General features: G+C 53.3%; 1 protein-coding gene across 1 annotated transcript in view; it reads right to left on the bottom strand.

Moving 5' to 3' along the window:
• Nucleotides 1–3819: 3819 nt before the first annotated feature.
• The window catches only part of Man1c1 (mannosidase alpha class 1C member 1), a 140013-nt gene continuing 120652 nt past the window's right edge, over nt 3820–23180 (bottom strand). Inside the window, exons 6-12 of the mRNA XM_048443156.3 lie at nt 22454–22571; nt 19675–19768; nt 16244–16359; nt 9518–9737; nt 6936–7108; nt 5265–5380; nt 3820–4602 (exon numbers count right to left, since the gene is read on the bottom strand). Of these exons, the coding sequence (XP_048299113.2) occupies nt 4476–4602; nt 5265–5380; nt 6936–7108; nt 9518–9737; nt 16244–16359; nt 19675–19768; nt 22454–22571 (964 nt within the window). The 3' untranslated portion in view covers nt 3820–4475. The remainder of the gene's footprint in view (nt 4603–5264; nt 5381–6935; nt 7109–9517; nt 9738–16243; nt 16360–19674; nt 19769–22453; nt 22572–23180) is intronic.

Here is a 23180-nt window from a genome sequence, read left to right as displayed (position 1 = left end):
GCAGGAGATCAGGGCATGCAATATCCTGCTCTTGTGTGTGTGTGTGTGTGTGTGTGTGTGTGTGCATGCACACGCAGAGGCCAGAGGTCAACATAAGGCATCTCCCTGAGTTGTGCGGAGTTGGGCTCAACCTTATCTTTTGAGAATGGCTTTTTACATGGGCTCTGGGGATCTGAACTTAGGTACTCACGCTTGGGAGGCAGGCGCTCTCTCCCCTGAGCTAGTTCCCCACCTTGCTCTTTCATGAGGTCCCCAGGTGCTTCATGTGAACATTTAGCTTGAGAAGGTCTGATTTAGGAGCCAGCCTGAGCAGGTGTAAACATTACTTCAAACCTAGGAAGCCAAGCGTGCTTCTAGCTGAGCAACCCGAGTCCTCCGCCAGCAGCCACCAGTGAGGCAGGGACTCCCACAGGCCCACTCAGCCCTGTGCCGTGTGACCCCACAGACAGGTGCAGGGACAGCGGCAGCCCCATGTCACAGTCACTGCCACCTCCCAAAGCAAAAGCACGAGGAAGCCTATTTCTTTGTGGATGCTGGGGATGGAACCCAGGGCCTGGCACAGCCTAGATAGTGCTCTGCCACTGCCCTGTGCCCCTAGTGTGAGAAATCCATCTTAGCCTTAGGGTGTTCCCCGAGGATCTCCATTTGCTTTGTGTGAGGTGTGTGTGTATGTGCATGTATGTATACCACATGTGGGGTATGTGTGTGTGTATGTATACCACATGTGGGGTACATGTGTGTGTCAAAGGTTAATGCTGAATGTTTCTCTCTATTATTCCACCATCAAAAGAAAAAAAGAAAAGAAAAAAGATTTATTTTTCTGTTTGTCTGTGTGTGGGTACCTGCATGTGGGAGTGTAGGTGCCCAGGGAGTCCAGAGGAGGCCACTGGATTAGGTGGAGCGAGAGTTACAGGCAGATGTGGAGCGCCAGCACAGGTTCTGGTGAGCAAACCTGGGTCCTGTGAAAGCGCAATGTGTGCTCTTAACCCCCATCACTTCTTCAGCCTCCACTCCACTGCAGTTTTGAGGCAGGGTCTCTCCATGAACATCACTAGTTTGGTTAGACTGGCTGGCCAGGGAGCTCCAGGGAGCCCCCGTCTGCCTCCCCACCTCTGGGATTGCAGACAGGTGCGACACAGTGTGGCCCTCATGTGGGTTCTGGGATCTGAACTCAGGTCCTTATGCGTGTATGGCAAGTGCTTCACCAACTCAATTCCAGCTACCGGTTTTACCTCCCCGACACTCAGCATGGCTGGCTATCTGACCACATGCACACAGTTTGATGGAAGTGCCCAGCCAGACTGTGCCCTTTGCTTACCATGATGCCCCATGACCTGAGCAGGGGGTGAGAGGCTGGCACAGAGCTGTTGGTGAGCTGCAGGGGGTGCAGGCTGCTGTAGAAGGTGCAGGCTGCTGTAGGGAAGGGTAGCCTGGGGCTTGCTGCAGGCCCTCTCCTGCCTCTTGGGTCTGAGTCATCCCCAGCACCCATCTCTTTCTAGCTACCTGGAGCTTTCCTTACTTTTTATCCCTGATATGATGGTCTCTGCTGACGGGGTGACTCACCACCTGCAAGAGCACTCCTGGGGGAAAGGAGGTTCAAACAGCCAGTTTTACACATTGTTCCCAGCAGAAAAGCAAAGGACAAGCCTGTGACATGGACCCAGCGGGGAGCTTGGGGCTTTGGAGGGAGAGACATTCTAGTTGACATAGCCCAGGGATGAGTTGGGCAGGGTGGGGGGAGGAGAGGCCAGGGGACTCTTCACAGCTCTCTACCATTCTGGAAAAAGGCAGGCAAATGAAACCGCCCTGCTCTCCTTACCACTCTGTTCAGGGCCCCTTACGCAGGTAGTGACCTCATTTATGTCCTCCACGAACACCTGATGCTCAGGCCTTGGTGGATGTGCCCATCACCTTGACTATGGGCCAGATGGCACTCAGGCCAAGCTCAGTGGGGTGAAGATAGAGAAGGACCTGGGTGCTTTGGGCTCAGCCATCCTGTTGAGGACCTGGAAGGCCACCCCTCTTCTTGAAGGACCCCTGGCCACCAACTCCTCTTTCTTGTCTTTGTGTGTATGTGTGTGTGAGTGTGCCATATGTGTGTGGTGCCTGTGGAAGCCAGAAGGCGGTGACAGATCTGCCGAAGCTGCCTGACATGGGTGCTAGAGGTCAAAATGGAGTCCTCTGGGAGAGCAGTAAGTGTCCCTAACCACTGAGCCATCTCTTCAGACCACTTGTCCTTCTCGAGATCTAGCCGTTCCCTCATTCCCAAGATTCCGGGAGCGTCTGTCCTGCTGGCAATCCGACACATGCTTTCGTTGCTGTTTAACTAAGAGCCCCCAGAGACACGAACCCAGATGTCCAGCGTCAGCATGTTGGATGCATGCAGCGTGAGACAGCACACAGTGGAAAACCACACAGCCAGGACGAGTGCTGACATATGTGTATATTTGTTGACGGGGAAAGAGGTTCACAATATATAGTTAAGTGCAAAAGCAGGTTATAAGAAAACAGTATGCATCAGGCAGGTACCATGTTTGTAAAATATATATTCTATATATTCATAGAAAAAAGTCAAGAAGAAAATATAAGCTATTCATTCCAGAGAGTGGGATGGTGACCGTGTTCTTCTCCTAACTATCTTGTTTTCTTTAATTGTCCTACAGTGTTTGTGCAGGGAGTTTGTGTGGTGTGTTTCCCCCTTCTTTTGACGTGTGTGCTGTGGGCTGCAGGAGACCCTGTTCTGCGACCCCTGATTAAAGTGTGACCGATGCTCTGAGGGCCAGGGCTCCTGCTCCGGGGACTGCACGTGCACAGCCCTGCTTAGGAAGAGCTGCAGTGTCTGAGCCTGCAGAACAAGGAGGCCAGAGACCCTGCACCATAGCGTACCAGGAGCATCTCATCGGTTGAATCTGTGCTGATGAATAAGAGCCCAGAGAGGTGAGGTGACTTGCCTGGGCACACATGGTGGGGCGGGGGGTCACCAGATTCAGAGCTCCAATACCTCGATGGCCAGCTGACCAGCACAGTCCAATGAAGGGACTGGGAAAGACTCAACATTCCGGAGGACCTCAGCTGTGGCCAGGCTGCAAGCGGGACCGGCTTGGAAAGGAAACCCTGGCACCTCAGTGTAGTGACGTGAACTCCTTGCCATGCAGATGGCCTCTGGGGTCACAGGGCAGCGGAGGTTGGCATAGGGAGGGTGGGAAGGGGGTCTGGATTGACAGACCTCACCCCACTATGTCCTTTCCTATAACTTCCTACTTATCTTGGCTTAAAAGTCGCCTTATTGTCCCTAACCCCTGAGCCAGGTCCTGGCTATTGTTGGCTCAACTTCCTGTCTTGTTGGTATTTCCAATGATTTGAAGTTATCCCACTGACCTAGGAGCACCATCTGACCTGAGTCCCCTGACTGTCTCACAGCCAGCCTTGCCCTAGGTCTGAGGTGCAGCACCTGGTCACGACAGTTGCTCCCCAAGCATTGCTGAATGGTGGCAGATAAACAAAGGGCTGGGGTGGCTGGGAGATCCCAGAAGATGATGCACTTCTGCCCTTTTCCTGGCTGTGTGACCTCGGGCAGACAGCTTCACCTCTCTGGGCTTCTTCCAATCCTCCATCTGAGCATGCATACCCAACTCTATCCAAAGGGCGGGCCTCACACTTCCTGGATCTACTCGGGCCAATTGAAGGGAGGTTACAGAGGCAAGTATGGTTGACTAAATCACACCTCAGCTCTGCTGCCGGCTGGTGATTGTTTCTGATGACATTGTTTGAATGCTTTTCCCAGGAGCCCCTGGTGGGCAATGAGTCCAATCTTACCTCTTATTCAATAAACTCCTTTATTCTACTTCACATAATTTTCCATGACAGTAATGAAAATAGCATTAGTGACTGGTAACATTTGGGACCAACTCAAAGGGGAGCGCCTCCTCAACTGATAAAGCAGGAGACACGTGGTAGAACAGAGTCGGTGCTGGGGTGAGAGGCATTGAAAACAGACCGGTCAAGAGCGGGAGCGAGTGTGCGACAGTCAAGGTCTCCTTGAGTTAGGGGACGCCAGTTCAGAAGGTGCATGATTATGATTCTGAAAACTGTATTTGTAATCGTCATGAAACTCAAGTGGGGAAAAAAATGCAAAATCAAGCAAAACCAACTCCCTAAACCAAAAAGGAAGCAAATCAAATCCATGGTGTGACTATGCAAACCTCCAGTCCTTTGGCCCTGTGACAGCGAGTGGGGGGGGGGTGCAGAAATTCCCCCATAGAAAGGAACGTACGGGCTCCGGGGACCACAGCCTGGGCCCAATGCTGGTATAGCCACCAGCTCCTGTCTCCTCACAGAGGAAAAGTAGTTGCCTGTCCGACACATCCGTCCAGGGTTGGCCCACGATGGGCCTCCCGTCCCCAGTGCCTCTGAGAACGGTCCCGGATCCCAAGAAAGTAGAGGCATCCCTGAGACACGGGTGTGGAGACAGTGGGTTAGTGGCGGTGCCCAGCCATGGTGGAGCTGTCCCAGTGATTGATGGGCAGCGGGTGGGCCTCGGTGTTGAACACCCAGTCCTCTGGCGACAGCACGTTATCTTCAGAGAACAGAAGATAGAGGTATCTGTGTGGCGGGGCAGGAGTGAGAGAGTGGTTAGTGCCCAGGGGAAGGAGGGCCATGGGAGGGGACACCCACACCTGCCGGGGTTGGCCCTGGGAAAGCACAGGGATTCGGAGCTCTGGGGTCAGAGGACCTGATTAATCCTGGCCCACATCCCTGCTTCATTCGCCTGTCTGCCCTGTTGTGAGCCCTGCAGACTTGGGCGTCAGGCAGCACAGGGTCTGTACCTGCCCAAACTCTGGCCCAGTTCCCAAGAAACAGTTAAATTCCTGCAGCCGTGACACAGCCAGGCTCTGGGGACCCCAGCCTCCGGTGTGGGGGCTTACTGGAAGAGACCATGCGCGTAAGAAGCATAGTGGGGTAAGCAGGACAGTGGACTACACCCGAAGCAGGCAGGAGTCTGCCATACACTCCCAGCTGGGCTGCAGAGGTCACAGGGGACACCCCCAACAGTGCTCAGTATCAATGTCACACGGAAGGTGACTATTTTGAAGAGCTGAGTGACAAAGGACCAGGTGAAGGGGTTTGCAAAAATCACCTCTGTGGTCAGTGCTGGGGCCTTGCCAGAGCCCGGCCTGCTGGGTAGCCCTAAGCCTCCAGCCCACATGGGCTCCCTCCCTGTGACTCCTGAGCCCCTGGCCTGACCCAGGGACAGCTGTACTCACTTCAGCGTCTCGGCTAAGAAGAAACTTTGCTGCCTGTTGTCGTGGTTGGGGTTGCTACTGTACACATCCTGGATCCCCGAGAAACCAGCTTCCGTCCGGCAGTGTTTCTCCAGGGCCTGGAGGAAGGGAGCAGCCTTGGTGTGAGGAGGAGATGCCCGCTGGCCAGAGCTCAACAACACAGATCCCAGCCCTTGGCTGGCCACCAGGGAGTCCAGACCAGGTCCTTCTCCCAGGTTCAGCCTGCCCACACTGCCCTCGCCCACTCTGGGAACTCGGCCCCATGCTTCCCCGAGTAACTGAGCAATTCCCTGTTTGAATCTAGCCCAGGCTTCTCCACCTTCCAGGGGCCCGGGTGACCAGGTGACTGACACTTTCACCACAGAGGTGAAAGGTCAAGGATTCTTGCTGGCAACCTGCGGGGGCCTCTGGGATTCAGAGAGCAGACTCAGGAACCTGGAGGTGACACCTCTGCGTCAGGGTGGATGTGGGTGTCCTGTTCTACACAGAAACACAGTTTTGTACATTGTAGGCTCAGTGGGCGAGGCATCCTGCTGGCGACGACAGGCCACTTGTGGTGGCTACCGTCACAAAGGGTAAAATGGATCTTCCCCCTTCCCTTGCCACTTGGAAATCTGACTGCAAGGGCGTATTACAGCTTACTTAGAAACTACGTGGTGTGGGACCTTCCCCTTTCTTGAAATCCTCCAACAGGGAAACCCCTACATCTGTGGGGCTAAACTCTTCAGAACCTTGACACTCCTACAACTAACGAATCTTAGTTACAGCTTGTCTCAGTGACCTCTTGATCTCAGCCTTATATACGGTGCTGTGCTTCAGAGAGAAGTGAATGCTGAAGTACATTGCCTTTTGGTGTGCCCTCAGACAGAGCCATTGCTGAGAAGCCTTTTAGGGGGCTCTTCTGTTCTTCTCCACATGCAACACTGGCCCCTTGTGCTCTAGTGATGCACATGAGCACAAAACATTTGGCCCCTTTGGGGGCCTGGAGAGATGGCTCAGCGGTTAAGAGTACTGCCTGCTCTTCCAAAGGTCCTGAGTTCAATTCCCAACAACCACATGGCGGCTCACAACCATCTGAAATGAGATCTGGCGCTCTCTTCTGGCCTGAAGGTGTACATGTAGACAGAACATGAACATAAATCTTAAAAAAATAAAAATCTTTGAAGGTCAATCCACGGCTTCAAAGCCCAAAGTAAATGCTTTCTCTCTAAGAGTTGCCTAACACTTAACATGGCTGTCCCTTCACAGCAACATGACAGTGACTAAGACACTCTAGGAGGACCTAGTGCTTGGGATGGAGGGAAGACCATGGGGCAGGGTGAGCTGGTGGCAGCTGGACCTGTTTCAAAGGAGGCACCTCAGCCAACTCATCCAGGCTCCAGGGCCAGAGCACAGAAACTAGATGGTACTAGCTATGGCCACCAGCCATGTCCCCAAGGTCACAGACACTTGGACTCTCCTTAGCAATTTCAGCCTCACCTCAGGGAGGTTTTGCCAGAGCTGCATTCTTGGCTCTGCAGCCTCCTGAACAATTCTACCATCCCATCCCTTGGTCAGAGGACGGCCTGGTTGCCTTCCTGTAGTTCCCAAGCCAGAGGCTTTAAGCCCCCGCGACTGTGGCTTCCCAGGGACACCCGCTACCCCCACACTCACCATCACTACCTCCCAGCCCCACTCCCTGTAGATGGGGTCATGTGTCTGCCGCCACAGGTACATGTAGCTCTCCACCACCTCAGGTCGCAGGATGTAGTAGCTCTCGCTTAGCTGTGTGGCCACCGCCTCTCGGCCGGAATTGAACCAGAAGGCCTCAGGCCCCAGCTTGGTGTCTGTGGGAACAGATCCACAAAAACTGTCAGAACCCCCGCTTCCTGCTCCTGTGGCCGCTGTCTAGGAAAGACCTGGATGCCTCTTGGGGCTGCGTCAAACTGTGTACAGCCTGCACGGCAAGTTGGCTGACGCTTGAAGAATTTAGCCGTTTAGCTGGGTGTGGTGGTGCACACCTATGAGCCCAGCACTGGGAGGCAGAAGCAAGCGGATCTCTCTGATTTTGAGGCCAGCCTGGGCTACATAATGAGTTATAGACCAACAAGGGCTACATTTTAGAATCTGACTCAATTCTCTCAAACCAACAATAAAAGTTGGGGTTGTAGGATTTATCAGATCGTTATTATCCGAATCCTTCCATCAATCCTTCCACCAGCTCCCTGCCTTCCACACAGCCACCACCACTCAAGACCAGGAGCTCCCGGAGCATCAGGGTTGGTGGGTTGGTTATGGTCAACTTGTCGCCAATCTAGACATATCTGGGGGGAGGGAATCTTAACTGAGAAACTGTGTCTCTGCGGTTGGCCTGGAGGCAAGTCTGTGGGGTACTGTATTAATGATTAATATTGGGGGCCCCAGTCCAAGAGGGGGTGGTGTCATTCCTGGACAGGAGGTCCTGGGGTAGATAAGCAAGCTGAGCAAGCCTTGGAAAGAAGCCAGTAGGCGATGCTTCTCCACGGTCTGTGCTTCAGTTCCAGCCTCCAGGGTCCTGCCCTGACTCCCCTTAGTGATGGGGCGTGACCCGGGAGACTAGGATGAAATGGATTCCTCCTCAGGTCGTTCCTGCTCATGGTATTTTATCACAGCTGTGGAAACCCTAACCATGACAGGAGCCTGGGAAAGCCCCTGCCCAAGCAGAGGGTGCTTGCCTTGATGGGGCCCAGAATTTGTCTGTGGGCAGTCTACTGCCATTTGGTTTTCTGCAGGACCCAATGTGTGCAGAACAGCACAGCCGCCGCCTGTGATCTCAGGGGCTCTGCCGGGCACTTTACATGATTCCAGTCCTTCATTTTTCTTTCTCCTTTGCTAAGGGCAAGTCTTCTCTTACACTTATGGAAACAGGATCAGAGAGGCTAAGCATGTTAGTAAAGGCCACACAGCGAGGCATGGCTGAGCTGGGGTGATTGTGTTCTCCCCATCCTGCGTGGCCTTGGCTCCCATGAGGCCCTGGCGGGGGATTTCCTCTAAAGCCTGTTGGCACTTTGTAAGTTTATCTGCTCAAAAGAAGAGTCAGCTGGGCTCAGCTTCTTCAGCCCCGACCCCCACGCAGTCTTAGGTGGCTCTGAGGCTCTGCCACTGGGAAACAGTGCTTTTGCCAAGTTCCTAATGGGGTGAGGGAGGAGGAGGCTGTACAGCCGGCAGCGGCCGCGGGTGAGCCAGGCTGGCTGGGACAATATGCTCAATTAAGCTACTGTCTTTTACAGCCCTAGATGATTGTCCAGACAAACAGCTCTTTATTATTCCTGAGATTTCCCATTTGTTTATGGCCCTGGCCCAGCCAGGGCCGTGGAAAGAATGGGAGACCCAATTTCAGGTCCAGCATGAATATGACTTCCTAGGACCCACTTGGAACCAGCTCCAGCCCCAGACACGTCAAAGCCTTTTTCTGCAGGGCGGCTTGGACGCTGGCTCGTGGAACCTGGCATGGCTCAGGCAGCTGCATGCTGTTCTCCCATTGGACAGATGAGAAAACGGAGGCTCAGCACAGCATGAAACCTCTCATCCACCCAAGGTGAGGACTGTGGCTCAGAGAGGCAGCTCTACTGCCTAAGCGAGGCTGGACAGTGCACTTTCAGAGGGGGACAATGTGACCGGCTGTCGGGGCCTGGTTCTCAGCCAGGCTCAGCCACTCACTTTTGAAGGGACTTCCCCTAAGTCAGTTCCCTTTCTCTGGGCTGACTAATAACGTGTGTGGCTCACACCCCTAGACTGACTATTTGCCAGGTCTATGTAAATGGTGATCTTAAACTTGGTGGTGGTCATGAATCAAAGAGTGGCAAACATGGGGTGAGAGCCACATGGGTGCAGAGGACAGGTAGAGGCACCTGTGCAGGCAGGGGATTTGCAGGGGTCAGTTGTCAATCTGCCATGGGTGTTGGAGGATCCTCCAATCCCTGCCTCCGGTGGAACCTTGGCCAGGTAAGTCATCTCTGAGCCTCAGTTTCTCCATCTGTGCCACGGTGGGGAGGGGGGGCGGTGGGGGACGAGGGGGCCGGCCGAGGACGAAGCTCAGTAGTGACACCTATCAGTGCTGGACACAGTACCAGGACTGCCTCTCACTCAGATTCTGGTAAATGCCCAGGGCAGATGATACTAAGAGCTCCCCCTCCTTCCCCGCTCTGCTGCTCTGGCCAGTGCTTCCTGGTATCTAACCTGGGTATCAGCTGCTGCTTTTCCCCCTGCAGGGTTACCTGAGCGGACATAGGACTCATGGCATGTTCTGGTGATCTGGGCTGCGAGGTCTCGGTAGTAGGCCTTCTTGTCTTCCTTGGCGTCCTCGGCACCAAGGGCGATCATGCCCCCTGAGAAGCAGGCCAGGTGTCCCATCTTGTGATCCAGAACTCCCCCTCGCCACTCAGCAATGTAGGTCAGACCCCCAGGAGAGACATTCACCAAATAGGTATCTATGGCCTGAAAGGGGGGGAGCACCACAGTGGGGGGAAGGAGAGAAGGGGAGACACAAGTGAGCCACAGGGAAACGGGGGCAGGGTTGCTCTGCAGGGCCCTGTCTCTGAGGGCCAGTTCAGTGGGGTGGGAGGGGGGTCCTTCTGGAAGCTAGAATGTAACACAGGCCTTTTAAATCTACAGTTTGTGGCTGGAAACGGTTCAGTGGTTAAGAGCACTGGCTGTTCTTCCAGAGGACCCAGGTTCATTCCCAGTACCCACGGAACAGCTCAACCATCTGTAACTTTAGTTCCAGAGGATATGACGCCCTCTTCTGGCCTCAGCAGGCACTGCATACACATGGTACACCGTCACATTCAACCCATAAAATAAAAATAACAAGTAAATCTTTAAAGGCTAAAAAACAAAACAAAACAAAAACAACGAAGTTTTAAAGAACGTTTAAAAATCTTTACAATGGGACCTGTGAGATGGCTCCACAGGTAAAATTGCCTGATGTGCAAACTTGTCCACCGAGTCAGATTCCCAGATCCAACAGTAATCACAATGAATAAAATAAGGATCAATGAGACTTCCTTCCCCTCCACTGCAGCGTCTGCTAGGAAGGCCTTGGCCTGAAGGCTGCTGACTTGTCTGAGCCCCAGCTCCAGAAGGCTCTGGAGTTCCCAGCCTTCCTGTGGCTACCGGCCTTTGTGGGAGGGAGGCCCCTGTGTCTCATAGAAAATGAACCTCTGCTCTGTCCAGGGCTTCAGCAGTGCTTTCTCCCTCCCTGCTGGGCGTGGGAGGATCATGGGAGGATTGGCTCCCCCTCGTCACCCACTGGAGTTCAGCTTTCCCTCGTCACCCACTGGAGTTCCGCTTCTTCTGCTAGCTCTGTAGGTTCCTTTCAGTACAAAGGGGCCCCTGAGAATGACTCGTGATGTTGGAGTGCCTCCTGCCAATAGTTCCAGGAACTCTGAAGCTGGGTGCTGTCCACACGGCCCAGAGCTGGCCTCCAGAGAGGCCCATGAGTCCTGGCTTGGGCTGAAGACCCGTGGAAACATTACTGGTCCTGTCTGCACGTATGCCTGCAAGCCAGAGGAGGACACCAGATATCATTCTAGATGGCTGTGAGCCACCATGTGGTTTCTGGGAATTGAACTCGGAACCTCTGGAAGAGCAGCCAGAGTTCTTGACCTCCTCCAATCTACTCTTAAATGAATGGATCACATCATAGGCCCTTACGCAACCTCAATAGATTCTTGGCACCATTGAAAGAAGGCCCCACTAGGCCTCAAAGACACCCTGACCTGGACCCCAAGGAGTCACTGGTTTTCAAGACTGGTTCCTGTGAGCTCAAATCTCTTTTCTATCAGTTCTGCTGTGTGGCGCTGGGCAGGTCACACACTTTCTCTGTGCCATGTCAACTTTGTCTCTTTGCACCAGAGTCCCCAAGAGACACTGCCCATAAGTCCTTGCAGCCTGTCTCCTGCCCTCTAGCCACAGCCTCCCCAGCCTCATTGACCTTTTCCCATTCATGCCCGCCCGTTTGGATATCCCAAGAGGGCCAGAGTCTTTTGGGGGGCCAAGGGCTGGGGACACAATAGCACTGTGGATGGGCAGTCCTCTGCAGACTCTGGGTGCAGCCGTCTCTGTCAAATGCACGTAGGAATGGCTGTCTGTGACCAGCAGTCAGGGAGAGATGAAATGAGGGTTTGAGATGAAATATGGACGTTCTACTTTGTAGAATGAGGTCAGAGAGGTCTCTTGTCTCTGGCTGTGTGTGCCCACTCTGCATTCTGAGCCCTGGAAGGCCTCCTCCAGCACACTAGGGTTCTTGGAAGGTCCGCCCTCTTATGCCTACCCCCTGACTCTCCACTTGGAGCATGATTGCGCTCAGTGCCTTATTCCCACCTCGGAGTGTCGCCTGACACAGCTGTCAGCCACCAACCAGGACCTGGCACATGAAGTCGGCCCTGGCTTCTGGATCTGTTTTTCCTTCTCCTCTCCTGTCAGGGCCAGGGCTGGGAGTCTGGCTGTGGAACCCTCGCTGAGTGGCAGATGGGAAAGGGGTTGATGAGGTGCCTTGCTGGGGCACCAGCTCCACGTGGGGAGTGTGCTGAGGCCTGGTGTGCGACCAGCTGCTAGGCGGGTCTGCTCTAGGCTCAGCACTGGCTCCTGGGTAGAGTGGGGTCCCAGCAGCTGATCCGTGAAGGGTCACTGCAGGGGGTGCGCATCTGGGCAACTGCAGGGGGTGGGCATCAGGGTGAATCCAGGGCCCCAGAACCTACCTATGTGTTGGATGTGATAAAGAAGACGTATAGGGATGTCATGATGCCAGGGTGCCATGCCACACGGCTGGGAAACAGTACCTTCTAGACCCCCTCCCTCCACAGGCTGGGTGAGTCCTGGACTGCATAACGGCCTCTCTGAGGAAACCACAGATCTGTGTCTCTGACTACGATAGAGACAAACAGAGGTGGAGACTAAAGCCAGGCCACATTCTGTTTGTGTTCATATGTGAGTGTTCGTGTGTGCACTGTGCATGTGTGGGTATGTTTGTAATGTGTGCGCATATATGTGGAGGCCAGAGGGCAGCCATAGGCGTTCCTCAAGTGCTGTACAGCTTGGATTTTTTTGGGGGGGGGGACAAGGTTTCTTACTGGGATCTTGGGCTTGTTGGTTAGACTAGTTGGCCAGTGAGACTCCTCAGGACCTTCATCTCTGCCTCCCCAGCTCTGAGATTATAAACGTAGGCCACTGTGCCGGGCTCTTTAGGTAGGTTCTGGGGAGTAACTCTAGTCCTCTCCCTGTGCAGCAAGCACTTTATAGAGTGAACCACCTCCTTAGCCCAAACTAAAGCCTAAAGCCACAAGACACGGTATGGGAGTGGTGTGCCTGGACAAGGCCCACGTTCCAAGACGTGGTACAGAGGATCTGAGTTTGGTCAGGGGACGGGGTCTGGATCCCTCTGGGCCACTTCCCACTTTTCTGAAGACTCACTTTGCTCACCTGTAGAATGGGAATGCAAGCTCACTCGCAGGGTATGGTGAGGCCCAAAGGAGAGAGTATTGTGATCTGGCTCAGTGCCTGGCCCAGTCAGTTCCTTCCTATGTATGCCTCTTGGGAAGCTCACCTGAGTCTTCGTACAGGGACCCAAGTGACTTGCAGCCAGCTAGTGCAGGCATGGACAGTAGGGTTAGCGTCAGGGAGGCCCTTGCTCCCACCTTGGCTCTTGCTGTGGTGTGGCAGACCTTCTGTTTCTTTATCTTTAAGGGGGCATGAGTACAGGGACTCACTGGGAGGCCACAGCAACAAGGCCCTCCTTGGCTTCCTTAAGTGTCCCCCTCTTATGGGTCTCAAGGGTGTGTTTGTGGGGTGTCTTGAATCCTCCTAGCCATCCCAACTGGACCCAGGTTGAACCTGCAGGTTCCCAGCCCTTGTTCACACAGGCATCCCTGGGAAGCTCTACAAAGGCATCTCTGGGCCACCCCAGAGGGTCTGGCACCATTGTTGAGGTCCAGCCTGAGAAGGGGTCTGAATCTCCCAAGTGATTCCAACATGCTAGCAAGGCTGAGGACCACTAGAATATTCTTCAAAGCCCCAAACCTGCCAGAGGCCTGCCCTTCACTCAGGGTCTGTGGCCCCAGGCTCCTAACAGAAGATCAAATGTGGGAGCCGAGTTTTCTCTGCTCAGCCATGCTTTCTGAGGCTTCCAGACTGCTTAATAATTCATGGCCATCTCTCCCCTTGAAGCTGCAGCCACAGTGTGCCCTAAGGGCCGTGAGGCAGTGCACTCGTTAACTTAATATTTACTCTGCAGAGAGCTGCAGGAAGAGAAGACAGCAATCCTCCTGTAGGGGACGCTGGCCAAAGCCAAGGGCAGACAGGGCTAAGACGGAATGAGCTGAGCTGTGATGCTTCATGCCAGGGCATGGCACCAGGGGGCCAGGCAGAGACCTCTCACCCCTACGTCCACAGTTTAAGAGCTCGAGCAGTCTGCTTCAGAGTGCTCCTATAAGCGCTCCCATTGCCAGGCCGACTTATACCATCAACAGTGCCTAGAGACCACCCATCCTCCCATTCATGCATCCATCCAACTGTTTGCATCAGTCTACCCCTCCCCAATATACCTATCTGCTCACATTAGTTCACCAGTCTCCCATTCGTCTCTTCATCAACCCATCCATACATTCATATCCAAATCCACCCATCTACCCATCAACTAATCCATGCATTGATCCATCCATTCAACTGTTCACATCAATCTGCCTGCCCATCCACCCATCTACTCAGTTATCCATTGGTCTGTCTACCCATCCACCATCCACCCACCAACCCATTCACCCATGTACTCAGCTATCCATCGGTCTGTCTGTCCATCCACCATCCACCCACCAACCCATCCACCCATCTACTCCTCTATTCACTGGTCCATCTATCTGTCCCCCCCATCCACCCACTAACACACTCGTGCATCTGCTCAACTGTCTGAAGTGTTCATATCAATCCACTCATACATCCACCCACTCATAAATCTATCAGGCCAACCATCCATTTGTCTATCCTTTCATCTATCCATCCGGCTGCCCATACCAATCCACCCATCCACTCACATGTCCATCTGTCTGTCCGTCCATCCATCCATCCATCCATCCATCCGCCCAACTGTTCACACATCTGTTCACACATCCACATACCCACTCACCTACCATCTGTCCATCCATCTAGCTATTGAACCGTTTATACCCATCCCTCAATCCCTCGATCAACTATCCACACCTATCCACTCATACACCCACCCACCCATCCATCCAAACACCCATCCATTCTTCTTATCCATCACCCAGCACCTACTTTGTCATGTAACAGTTATTGTGTGACAGCCATTGCCAGCCTGTTTCAGGAGTGAGGCTTATGGGGTAAACAAGGAGACAGGGCTGTCGGCTGGAGAACTCACAGTGTATTTGGGGAAGACCAGCAAGGATTAGGTGTTTGTAAGCAATCATTTTGGATTCCGTTACAAGTGAGGAAGAGAATAAGCCTGGACGTGTGACGGACAGGCTGGGAAGGTCATTTTGGCAGCATATGTACCAAGAGTTGGCCGCTCTAAAGGACCTGGCTTTGGAATGGCATTCTGGGTAGAGTGGTTGGCATGTACTAAGGCGCTAAGGTGGGAACAGCCTGCTGCACCTGAGGAAGCAGAGGGGCAAGAAGGGAGTGGTGTGGTCTTGGTGATTGACAGGGTCCCAATCGGGTAGGACCCAGTGGGTAGAGGGGGTGGGTCACCATCAACTCCAGGAGTAAAGGAGAGATGGCGAGGAGACAAGCAAGCATCTCCAGCCCTATGGCTGTTGTGTGCAGAACTGATTTCTGGGCACAAGGGGAACAAGGGCACACACCAAAGGACATGAGGTGGTGCTCTAGAGCAAGGCAATGGGACAAGGAATTCAACTAACTTCATGGCAAACTGAGGCCTGAGTCTTCTCCATGCTTTTTCTTAAAAAATTCTCTTGAGATGGTGATGATAATTTTGTTTTTGAAACAGGGTTTCTCTGTGCAACAGCTCTGACTGTCCTGGAACTCACTTTGTAAACCAGGCTGGCCTTGAACTCACAGAGATTCACTGCCTCTGCCTCCTGAGTGCTGGGATTAAAGGCGTGTCCCACCACCACACAGCTAGATTTATTATTTTTACTTTATACGTACGAGAGTTTTGCCTGCATGTATGTCTGTGCACCATGTGTATGCCTGCCGCCCAGGGAGGTCAGGGGATGGTACTTGATCCCCAGGCAGTTGTGAGTCACCATGTGGGTGCTGCGACATGAACCCAGATCCTCTGGAAGAGCAGCCAGTGCTCTTAACTACGGAGCCACCTCTCCAGCCCTGCCCTGGGCTTTCCCACCTGTTAGGTTCAAAGGCATCCACAGCTCCAGCCAGTCAACTCCTGGTCTGTTCTCAATGTTCCTCTTCGGAGGGCCTCACTCCAGCCTCCACCCCTCTTCACTCTACAGCCCACGAAGAGACCAGCAGCGGCACTAACTCTGCTAGTTCAGTGCTGTGTGGCCTTGGGCAAGTGTCCTCCTCTCTCTGGATCTCCGCTGGCATCCACATAGGAAAACAAGCAAAAGTGCTTGCTCTACACATCCTGGACGCCACTCTCTCTCTGCTGAGGTGTCACCTCCCGTTTACAGAATGACAGCTGAAGATCCCAAAGGCTCCTGGCTGCCATGTGGGCTTTGACACATTAGCTGAAGCCCAGAGACTATTGGGGGAGGGCTTAAACTAAGCTTCCTAAATCAGACTGTCACTTCCTATGAGACCTCAGACAAATGGGCTGACCTGCCTGAGCCCGGGTTTCTGAGCACAAGGGAGGAACACGCAGATGTCTCCTGAATCTGGGGAGGTGTCAGTGTGCAGTGTGGCTGGGGAGGCCTCGCCTGTCACTCTCTGCCCATTCTGTCCCCTCCCAGCACGCAGGGCCCTGAGGACTGGTGGCAGCTCACTGGGCAGGCACGGGAAACTTCTCTTACCTCCAATGCTTCATCGTACATATTTTTAGCCTCCGTGTCTGTTTTGGCGGACATCAACCAGGACTTAATCAAATATTCATAAAAACTGTCCCCAAGTCCTCCAACCGAGACATGGTCTGCAGGAAAAGATGACAGGAAGGATTAGCACATTTATTATTGGCTGGGTTCAAATGGCAGCCTTCGTGGTCTGAGCTGGGCTTGGAGTGGAGCCAGCATCTGGTCAGCTGCCACCCAGTCCAGCTTGGGCGGGCTGAAGGGACCCAGTGGGAACCAGGACATCTTGAGCCAGGTGTCCTGTATCCCTGCACAGGGTCCTGGGGCCATAGTATATCTGGCCTTAGCAGGATGACGACAAGGACCCTGGTTGTCAACTGTAAAGGGTGGGTTTTCTCTTTAAAATCCCTTGAGATTTAAAAATGGATGCAGAGCAACTACTCTGTAGTAAAGTTATCGGAATAGAGACCAAGAGAGGGCAGCTGTGCACAGGGCTCCTTCCCACCAACTTTGCAGGCTCACGCATGAAGTTTGGAGTTTCTCATAGTCTGTGTTTTTCTTTTTATTGCAAATTTATAATAAATACTAGGAAATATATATATATGCATATACATATATGTGTGTCTATGTGCATGTGCACGTGTGTGTGTGTGTGCATATGTGTATCTCTTCACTGACCGTTCGCAGTGAATGCTGGCCCTTCATAAAAGGCTAGGAAAGAGGAGTAAGAGGGAGTCCTGGGTCAGACCCCAGCTGCAGAGCACCCCGAGGAAACTGATTGATCTGTGCAGATCAAGATGATGGGAGCTGGAGGGGAGGGAGGCTTGTGATCCCTCTCTGTCTGGGGATGGTGGGCCAGCACTACAGTGGTGTGCTGTGTTTGCATGGTTTGCATGGTTTGCATGTATGTGTATATATAGTGTATGTGTCGTCTTGTGCAGTGTTTGTGTGTATGCATGGATCTGGGTGGTAAATGTTTGTTGTGTGTATGTGTGCGGTGTGATGTTTGTGTAGGTCTGTGTGACAATTTTGTGTGTGGTGTGTGTTTTGGCTGGGTTTAAGTATGGGTCCATGTGGTGTATGTGTGTTTATGCAGGCCTGTGTGGTGTGTATTTGTGTATGTCTGTGTGGTATATGTCTGTATATATGTGTATGTAATTTGGTGTGGGTATATGTGTTTGGTGTGTTTGTGTATAGTGTATGACTACGTGGTATGTGTGTGGTGTGTTTGTATATATGCATGGATCTGGGTGGTATGTTTGTGTATATGTATGTGGTATGTGTGTTTATGCAAATCTGTGTTATTTATGTCTTTGTGTCTGGTGTGTGTAAGTGTGTGTGCTTGGTGTGTTTGTATATGTTTGTGGGTCCATGTAGCATATGTCTGTGTGACTATGTGTGTGATGTGTTTGTGCATATGCATGGGTCTCTGTGACATATGTCTGTGTGTAAGTGTCTGTGTGTGGCGTGTGTGTTTGGAGCCCAGTGGATTATCCTGGGCATAGTTTACACTGTAGATGGGGTTGAGCATCCTGAGAGGCCGAAGCCAGGTGTGAGGAGACCTGGAAAGAGACAGGAGCAGAGGCTGGGTGACTTGAGCTGTGGCCCTAACACTTCCCCCTTCACCTGCCACTTCTGCGGTAGCAGAAGATGCAAGCAGCCTCCTGAGTGCGCTGCCTCGGGGCCACTCAGAGAATCCAAGGGGAGGGAAGAGTGGGAAGGCACTCAGTTTATGCAAGGTGGAAGTGGGGTACCTGCTGAAAAGATACAATCACGCCAAAAGAACCCAACGAAGTCCAGAGACCCTGAGATGACCTGGGGCAGAAGCCAGGAGGAGGCAGCCCCGACAGCCCCAGCAGGCCCCGCCTTCCCTCCGCTCTCCAGCAGGCCATGGATTCATCTGTTATTAGCATGAAATAGTCTCATACACGTGACCCCAGGAGCAGTCTGGAAAGGAAACGATTCCCTGTGTAGTGGGAAGTTACTTCGTGGCTCTCTTCTGCTTGCTGCACCATCCCAGGCTGCCAGGGATGTAAGAGTTCTTAAGCCCTTGCCTTCCATGCTTATAACCTGTACTCGAACCTCAGTTTCCTCATTCTGACAAGTGTTTTGGTTCAGAATTCCACACTTTTGTGATTTTTAAGTTAGGAGTGGCATTGCACACATGTCATCTCAGCATTTGTGGATGTGGAGGCAGGAGTATCAAGGGTTCAAGGCCAGCTTTGGCTACCTAACAAGTTTGAGGCCAACCTGGGGTACCGGAAGACCTTTTCTCAAGTAAAAAGTCTTTAAACAGCTGGGCATGGTGGTGCATGCCTTTAATTCCAGCACTCTGGAGGCAGAGCTAGGCAGATCTCTAAGTTAGAGAGCAGCCTGATCTACAAGCGAGTTCTGGGACAGTCAGGGTTAATTCTTTAAACAAAAAAAGCTAAAAAAACTCAGTACTGATTCTGGTAAGTTTAAGATATAGTGGTGAGTGAGACACTTTCACATCACCGCCTAGTTTGGCCTTGCCTAAAGTTTTGTCTAAATCAAAGCTGGAAGTGGAAAGCCAGATCAAAGGGTTGGGAGATGTCACAGGGCCTTTTCCGTAGTCATTTCTGAGTGACAGTCCTAAGTGGGGCATTCCTGCGAGTCTGGGGATCATAGAGGAGGGTGTGGAGGTTCTGTGAGAGATGGACACTGTGGTGGTTTAAATGGCTGGGTCTGGAGAAATGGCTCAGGGGCTGGAGAGATGGCTCAGCAGTGAAAAGCACTGGGTGCTCCTCTAGAGGGCCCCGGGGTTCAATTCCCAGCAACCACGAGGCAGCTCACAACTGTCTGCAACTCTAGTTCCAAGGACTCCATGGCACCAGGCATGCACATGGTGCAAAGATATATGTATGTAGGCAAAATATCCATACACACAAAATAAATAAATCTTTTTAAAAAAGAATAGGAATGGCCCTATAGACTCGTGCGTTTGAATGTTTCATCCATAGGGAGTGGTTCACAGGAGGTGTGGACTTGCTGGAGGAAGTGTGTCACTGTAGACGCAGGTTTTGAGGTCTCATCCATGCTCAGGCTATGCCCAGTGTGGCACACAGTCTTTCTGCTGCCTGCAGATCCAGAGGTAGAACTCTTGTCTTCTCCAGCACCGTGTCTGCCTGCACGCTGCCATGTTTTCACCATGATGATAATGAACTAAACCTCTGCAACTGTAAGCCAGCCCCAGTTCAATGTTTTCCTTTATAAGAGTTGTTGTGGTCATGGCGTCTCTTCACAGTGATAGAAACCCTAAGACAGATGCTAAGAAGGCCGGGAAGAGTCGGATGCGCAGTTACTGGCTTGTCCAGACCGGTGAATTCAAGAGCCAGTGCTCTCGGTCAGTGCCTACTTGGGCTCAGGAAACCTGAATAGGCCCCCGTGGGATGAGGGGCAGTGATACTGGTACTCACGCTGCACCCAGTTCCCGCTCACTGGGCTGAGGAAGTTGGGGTAGAGGCCAAAGGGCTTGTCAATCTCCCTGAGGACCTTGCGGATTTTCTTGACCTGTGAGAAACACCAGGCACAGTCACTTTCTGGAAGAAGCCACTCATTCCCCATTCGCAAGGAGGGAGCAAATGGTTCAGAGGTACATGGATGTGTGTGTGTGTGTGTGTGTGTGTGTGTGTGTGTGTGTGTGTGTGTGTGTGTGTGTTAAAGCTTTCCAGTGTATGTGGGGAGGCCATGAAAGAACCACAGGTTCTGTGCCCATACACAGAGCATGGTGGGATGTGGCCAAGTGGGGGGCGGGCCCACCACCCTCTGCTGACTGCTCTGCCCAGGACAGTCCTAGCCTAGGCTGCCTGCCTAGGATACCTAGGATACCACCCCTGTGGACCACTCTGGGTGAGGAGTTTAGGTGATTGGCAGTGGCTATCCTGTAATCACTAAATTTCCCTCTTTAAGAAAGACAGGTAGCTCAGGCTGCCCTTGAACTCTTAATCTTCCTGCTTCCGCTCTGAGTGCTAGGGTTACAGGCATGCCGACCGCACCCTATTTTTGAGTGCTTTGGAGCAAACCCAGGGCCTCATGCATCTTTGGCAAGCACTGCTGTTGGAGCTCTATCCCCAGACCCAGTGGTGTGACTGTGGTGAGCTAAGGCATTAATACTCAGGTTTCTCTGCACCGGATAGCCATTGAGGATGAGCCGGAGGATGAGCACACAGCAACACAGAGTTGCGGCTGGGCTTGCAGCCTTGGGGACTACACAGGGCGAGAGATGCAATTGAGAACTTTGTCTAGACAGCTACTAGAACGGACCCCTCAGGGAGAGCAAGCCTCCAGGACCATACTGCAGCCTGCTCATGGATGAATTGGCATGGCAGGGCGGCCGGGAGGTGGAACCGTCAGCCTTCCTATTCCTCAGAGGTACTTGGTTTTGCTTCACAGCCCTCACGTCTGTTTAAGGTAACAGAGACCGTGAGAGGGACAGGAAGATTCTCGGGCCTAACTTAGGCTTCCCTGTCCTGGTGGGGCCCAGGGAAGCGGCTGGAGGATGCAGGGCGCCGTAAGAATTTGGGCCAGTTTGTTGACTGCTAATAATCTCCTCAGTGGGAGGCGTGAGGAGGGGCTGAAAATAGCTCAAGTATGCAAATGGAGTGTGGCAGAGGGACGGGGAGACTGGAGGTGCACCCTGCAGCTGGCTATGCTGATCTGCCCAGGGAAGAAGAGGCTGGAAAGTTCCTGGCCCAGTTCTTGGCTGTATCATGGCTGGCTGCTCTTAGCAGGTCACTCAGCCTCTCTGGATCATTTCACCCTCTACCTCTCCGTTAGATAGGCCTGGCAGAACTCCCCACCCCCACCCCAGGGCTGCTAAGGCTTAAATAAAATATGCCCAGGGCATGGCAAGGATCAGTATGCACACATGGGACCCTTTCCTGAGCTGACCAGAGCTTCCCAGGGGAGTCCAGAGAACAGAAAGCCTGGGCTGGGCAAAGGGTCAGAGAGCAAACATGGCATTGGGCTGTGGGAACCACAGCCCTGGACAGGTAAGGGTGGGAGGGAAAGGAGGTTGGAGGCACCAGCTGAGAAGGTGGGAAGCTTGTTCTGGTGGCGACCCACGCGAGGACACAGTGGTGCCGAACCTGATGTTAAGAAGCTTCGTGCAACTCTGGAGCCTGGGGCAAGCAAAGGCCAGGAACCTATTTCCTTCAAGCTGTGTGGGTGGTGGTGGTGAATATGGTCTGAGGACAGCTGGTGATGGGACAGAGCCACCAGGTAGAGGTGTAAAGCCATCTCAGAGACAGCAGGACCCCAAATGCTGTTCTTGGGGGGCTCTGGACAGGGCCTATGCATACACTGCCTTCCTTTGGATTCAGAACTAGATCTGAACCCAGACATTTCCTTGGCCATAGCCCTTTCAGAGAGCTCCGCAGGGCCCAGGATGAACAGTTGTCAGACCCGGGCAGTGATCTGGATGTCACTTCTCAGCACCCATGTAGTCTTGGACAGCCGAGAAGAGAGATAAGGAACCATTCTGCCAGCCTGCTGCCAGCCCGAGCCAGACAGGCATCTGGGAGGGAAAGGCAGGGAGATCTCATACACAGAGAAAAGCAAAATGTTCCCTGGAAAGGGTATGTGTGCACACCACCGCCTGTTCCTGCCAGTATGAGGAGCCTGGCTCAGTCGCCGCTGTCTCCAGATTTCACAGTTCACAGCTCTGCCACCAGTCAATGAGCCAGCACAAACCTCCCTGGCAGAGTTCTGGTGGCTTCTGTCCCCCTCCCTGCCACCTGCCATTGAGCACAGTTGGTTCTTCTACCAGCAACCACTATGAGAGTAGTGGATGGGGGTCCTGCACACCCTGACTGCAGACACTCGCCCTCTGCCCCTGTGCTGGGGTGTGAGATGCTTGCCCTCTGCCCCTGTGCTGGGGTGTGAGATGCTCGCCCTCTGCTCCTCTGCTGGGGTGTGAGATGCTCGCCCTCTGCTCCTCTGCTGGGGTGTGGGATGCTCGCCCTCTGCTCCTCTGCTGGGGTGTGGGATGCTCGCCCTCTGCCCCCATGCTGGGGTGTGGGATGCTCACCCTCTGCCCCCATGCTGGGGTGTGGGATGCTCGCCCTCTGCCCCTCTGCTGGGGTGTGGGATGCTCGCCCTCTGCCTCTCTGCTGTGGTGTGGGATGCTTGCCCTCTGCCTCTCTGCTGTGGTATGGGGTGCCTGTCTGGGGAGAGAATGGGGGCAGGGGAGCTTACCTTTTCTGCAAAGACTTGGTTGCCAGAGAGTTCAGTGAGGTGCAAAAATTCCAAGTGCAGGGATCCGAACTCAGCCAGGATGCTGCTGCTGCCCGCGGTGGCCCAGCCCCAGTTACCACTGAAAAGACATCAGCTGTGTCACCCTGCTGACTTCTTGGCCTAGAGGGGTAGTGGCTATGGTAGAGGGTGATGTCTGCTGGGTGCCAGACACCTCAGTTTATCATCCTGGGCCCCACTATGTGGATGGCACTGGGGTAGGCGAGGGGATGAAACTTATTAAAGGTGGTCTGAGCCCGCGCCACAGTCTTTGTCCCTACCAAGCGGCCTCTATAACGTTTGGGGCTCAAGGCATGACACACAGATATTTCACACAGTGAAATCTGCAGGTGATGTGGGTGTGGTCAGGAGCCACAAAGGCCCCACAGGACACACAATGGTTATCTGTAGGCTTGAAGAGGGCAGTTCCAAGCAGGGACCCCCCCTCCCCTCACTCACATACACTCTTGCCTTTACCCCTATCCAAGGTCATAGGATAGCCCCAGACTGGAGTTTCCTGGGACCTACAAGGTGTGATCACAGCCCTACAACTGCTGGACCCAAGGAAGCTGGGGGTTAGAAGTAGAAGTGGGGCCCCCAGAGCTCAGGCTAGTGCCCCATGAGGCTGTGCCTCTCACAGGCGCATCGGTCACATTTTCTGCTCTGTGCTTGCAGGAGGCTCTGATGGCCA

Source organism: Myodes glareolus, chromosome 6, assembly GCF_982192425.1.
Source record: "Myodes glareolus chromosome 6, mMyoGla1.1, whole genome shotgun sequence".
In the NCBI taxonomy this organism is placed as follows: Eukaryota; Metazoa; Chordata; class Mammalia; order Rodentia; family Cricetidae; genus Myodes; species Myodes glareolus.
Note: the sequence above shows the minus strand (reverse complement) of the source record. Positions and strands in the feature narration are given on the sequence as shown.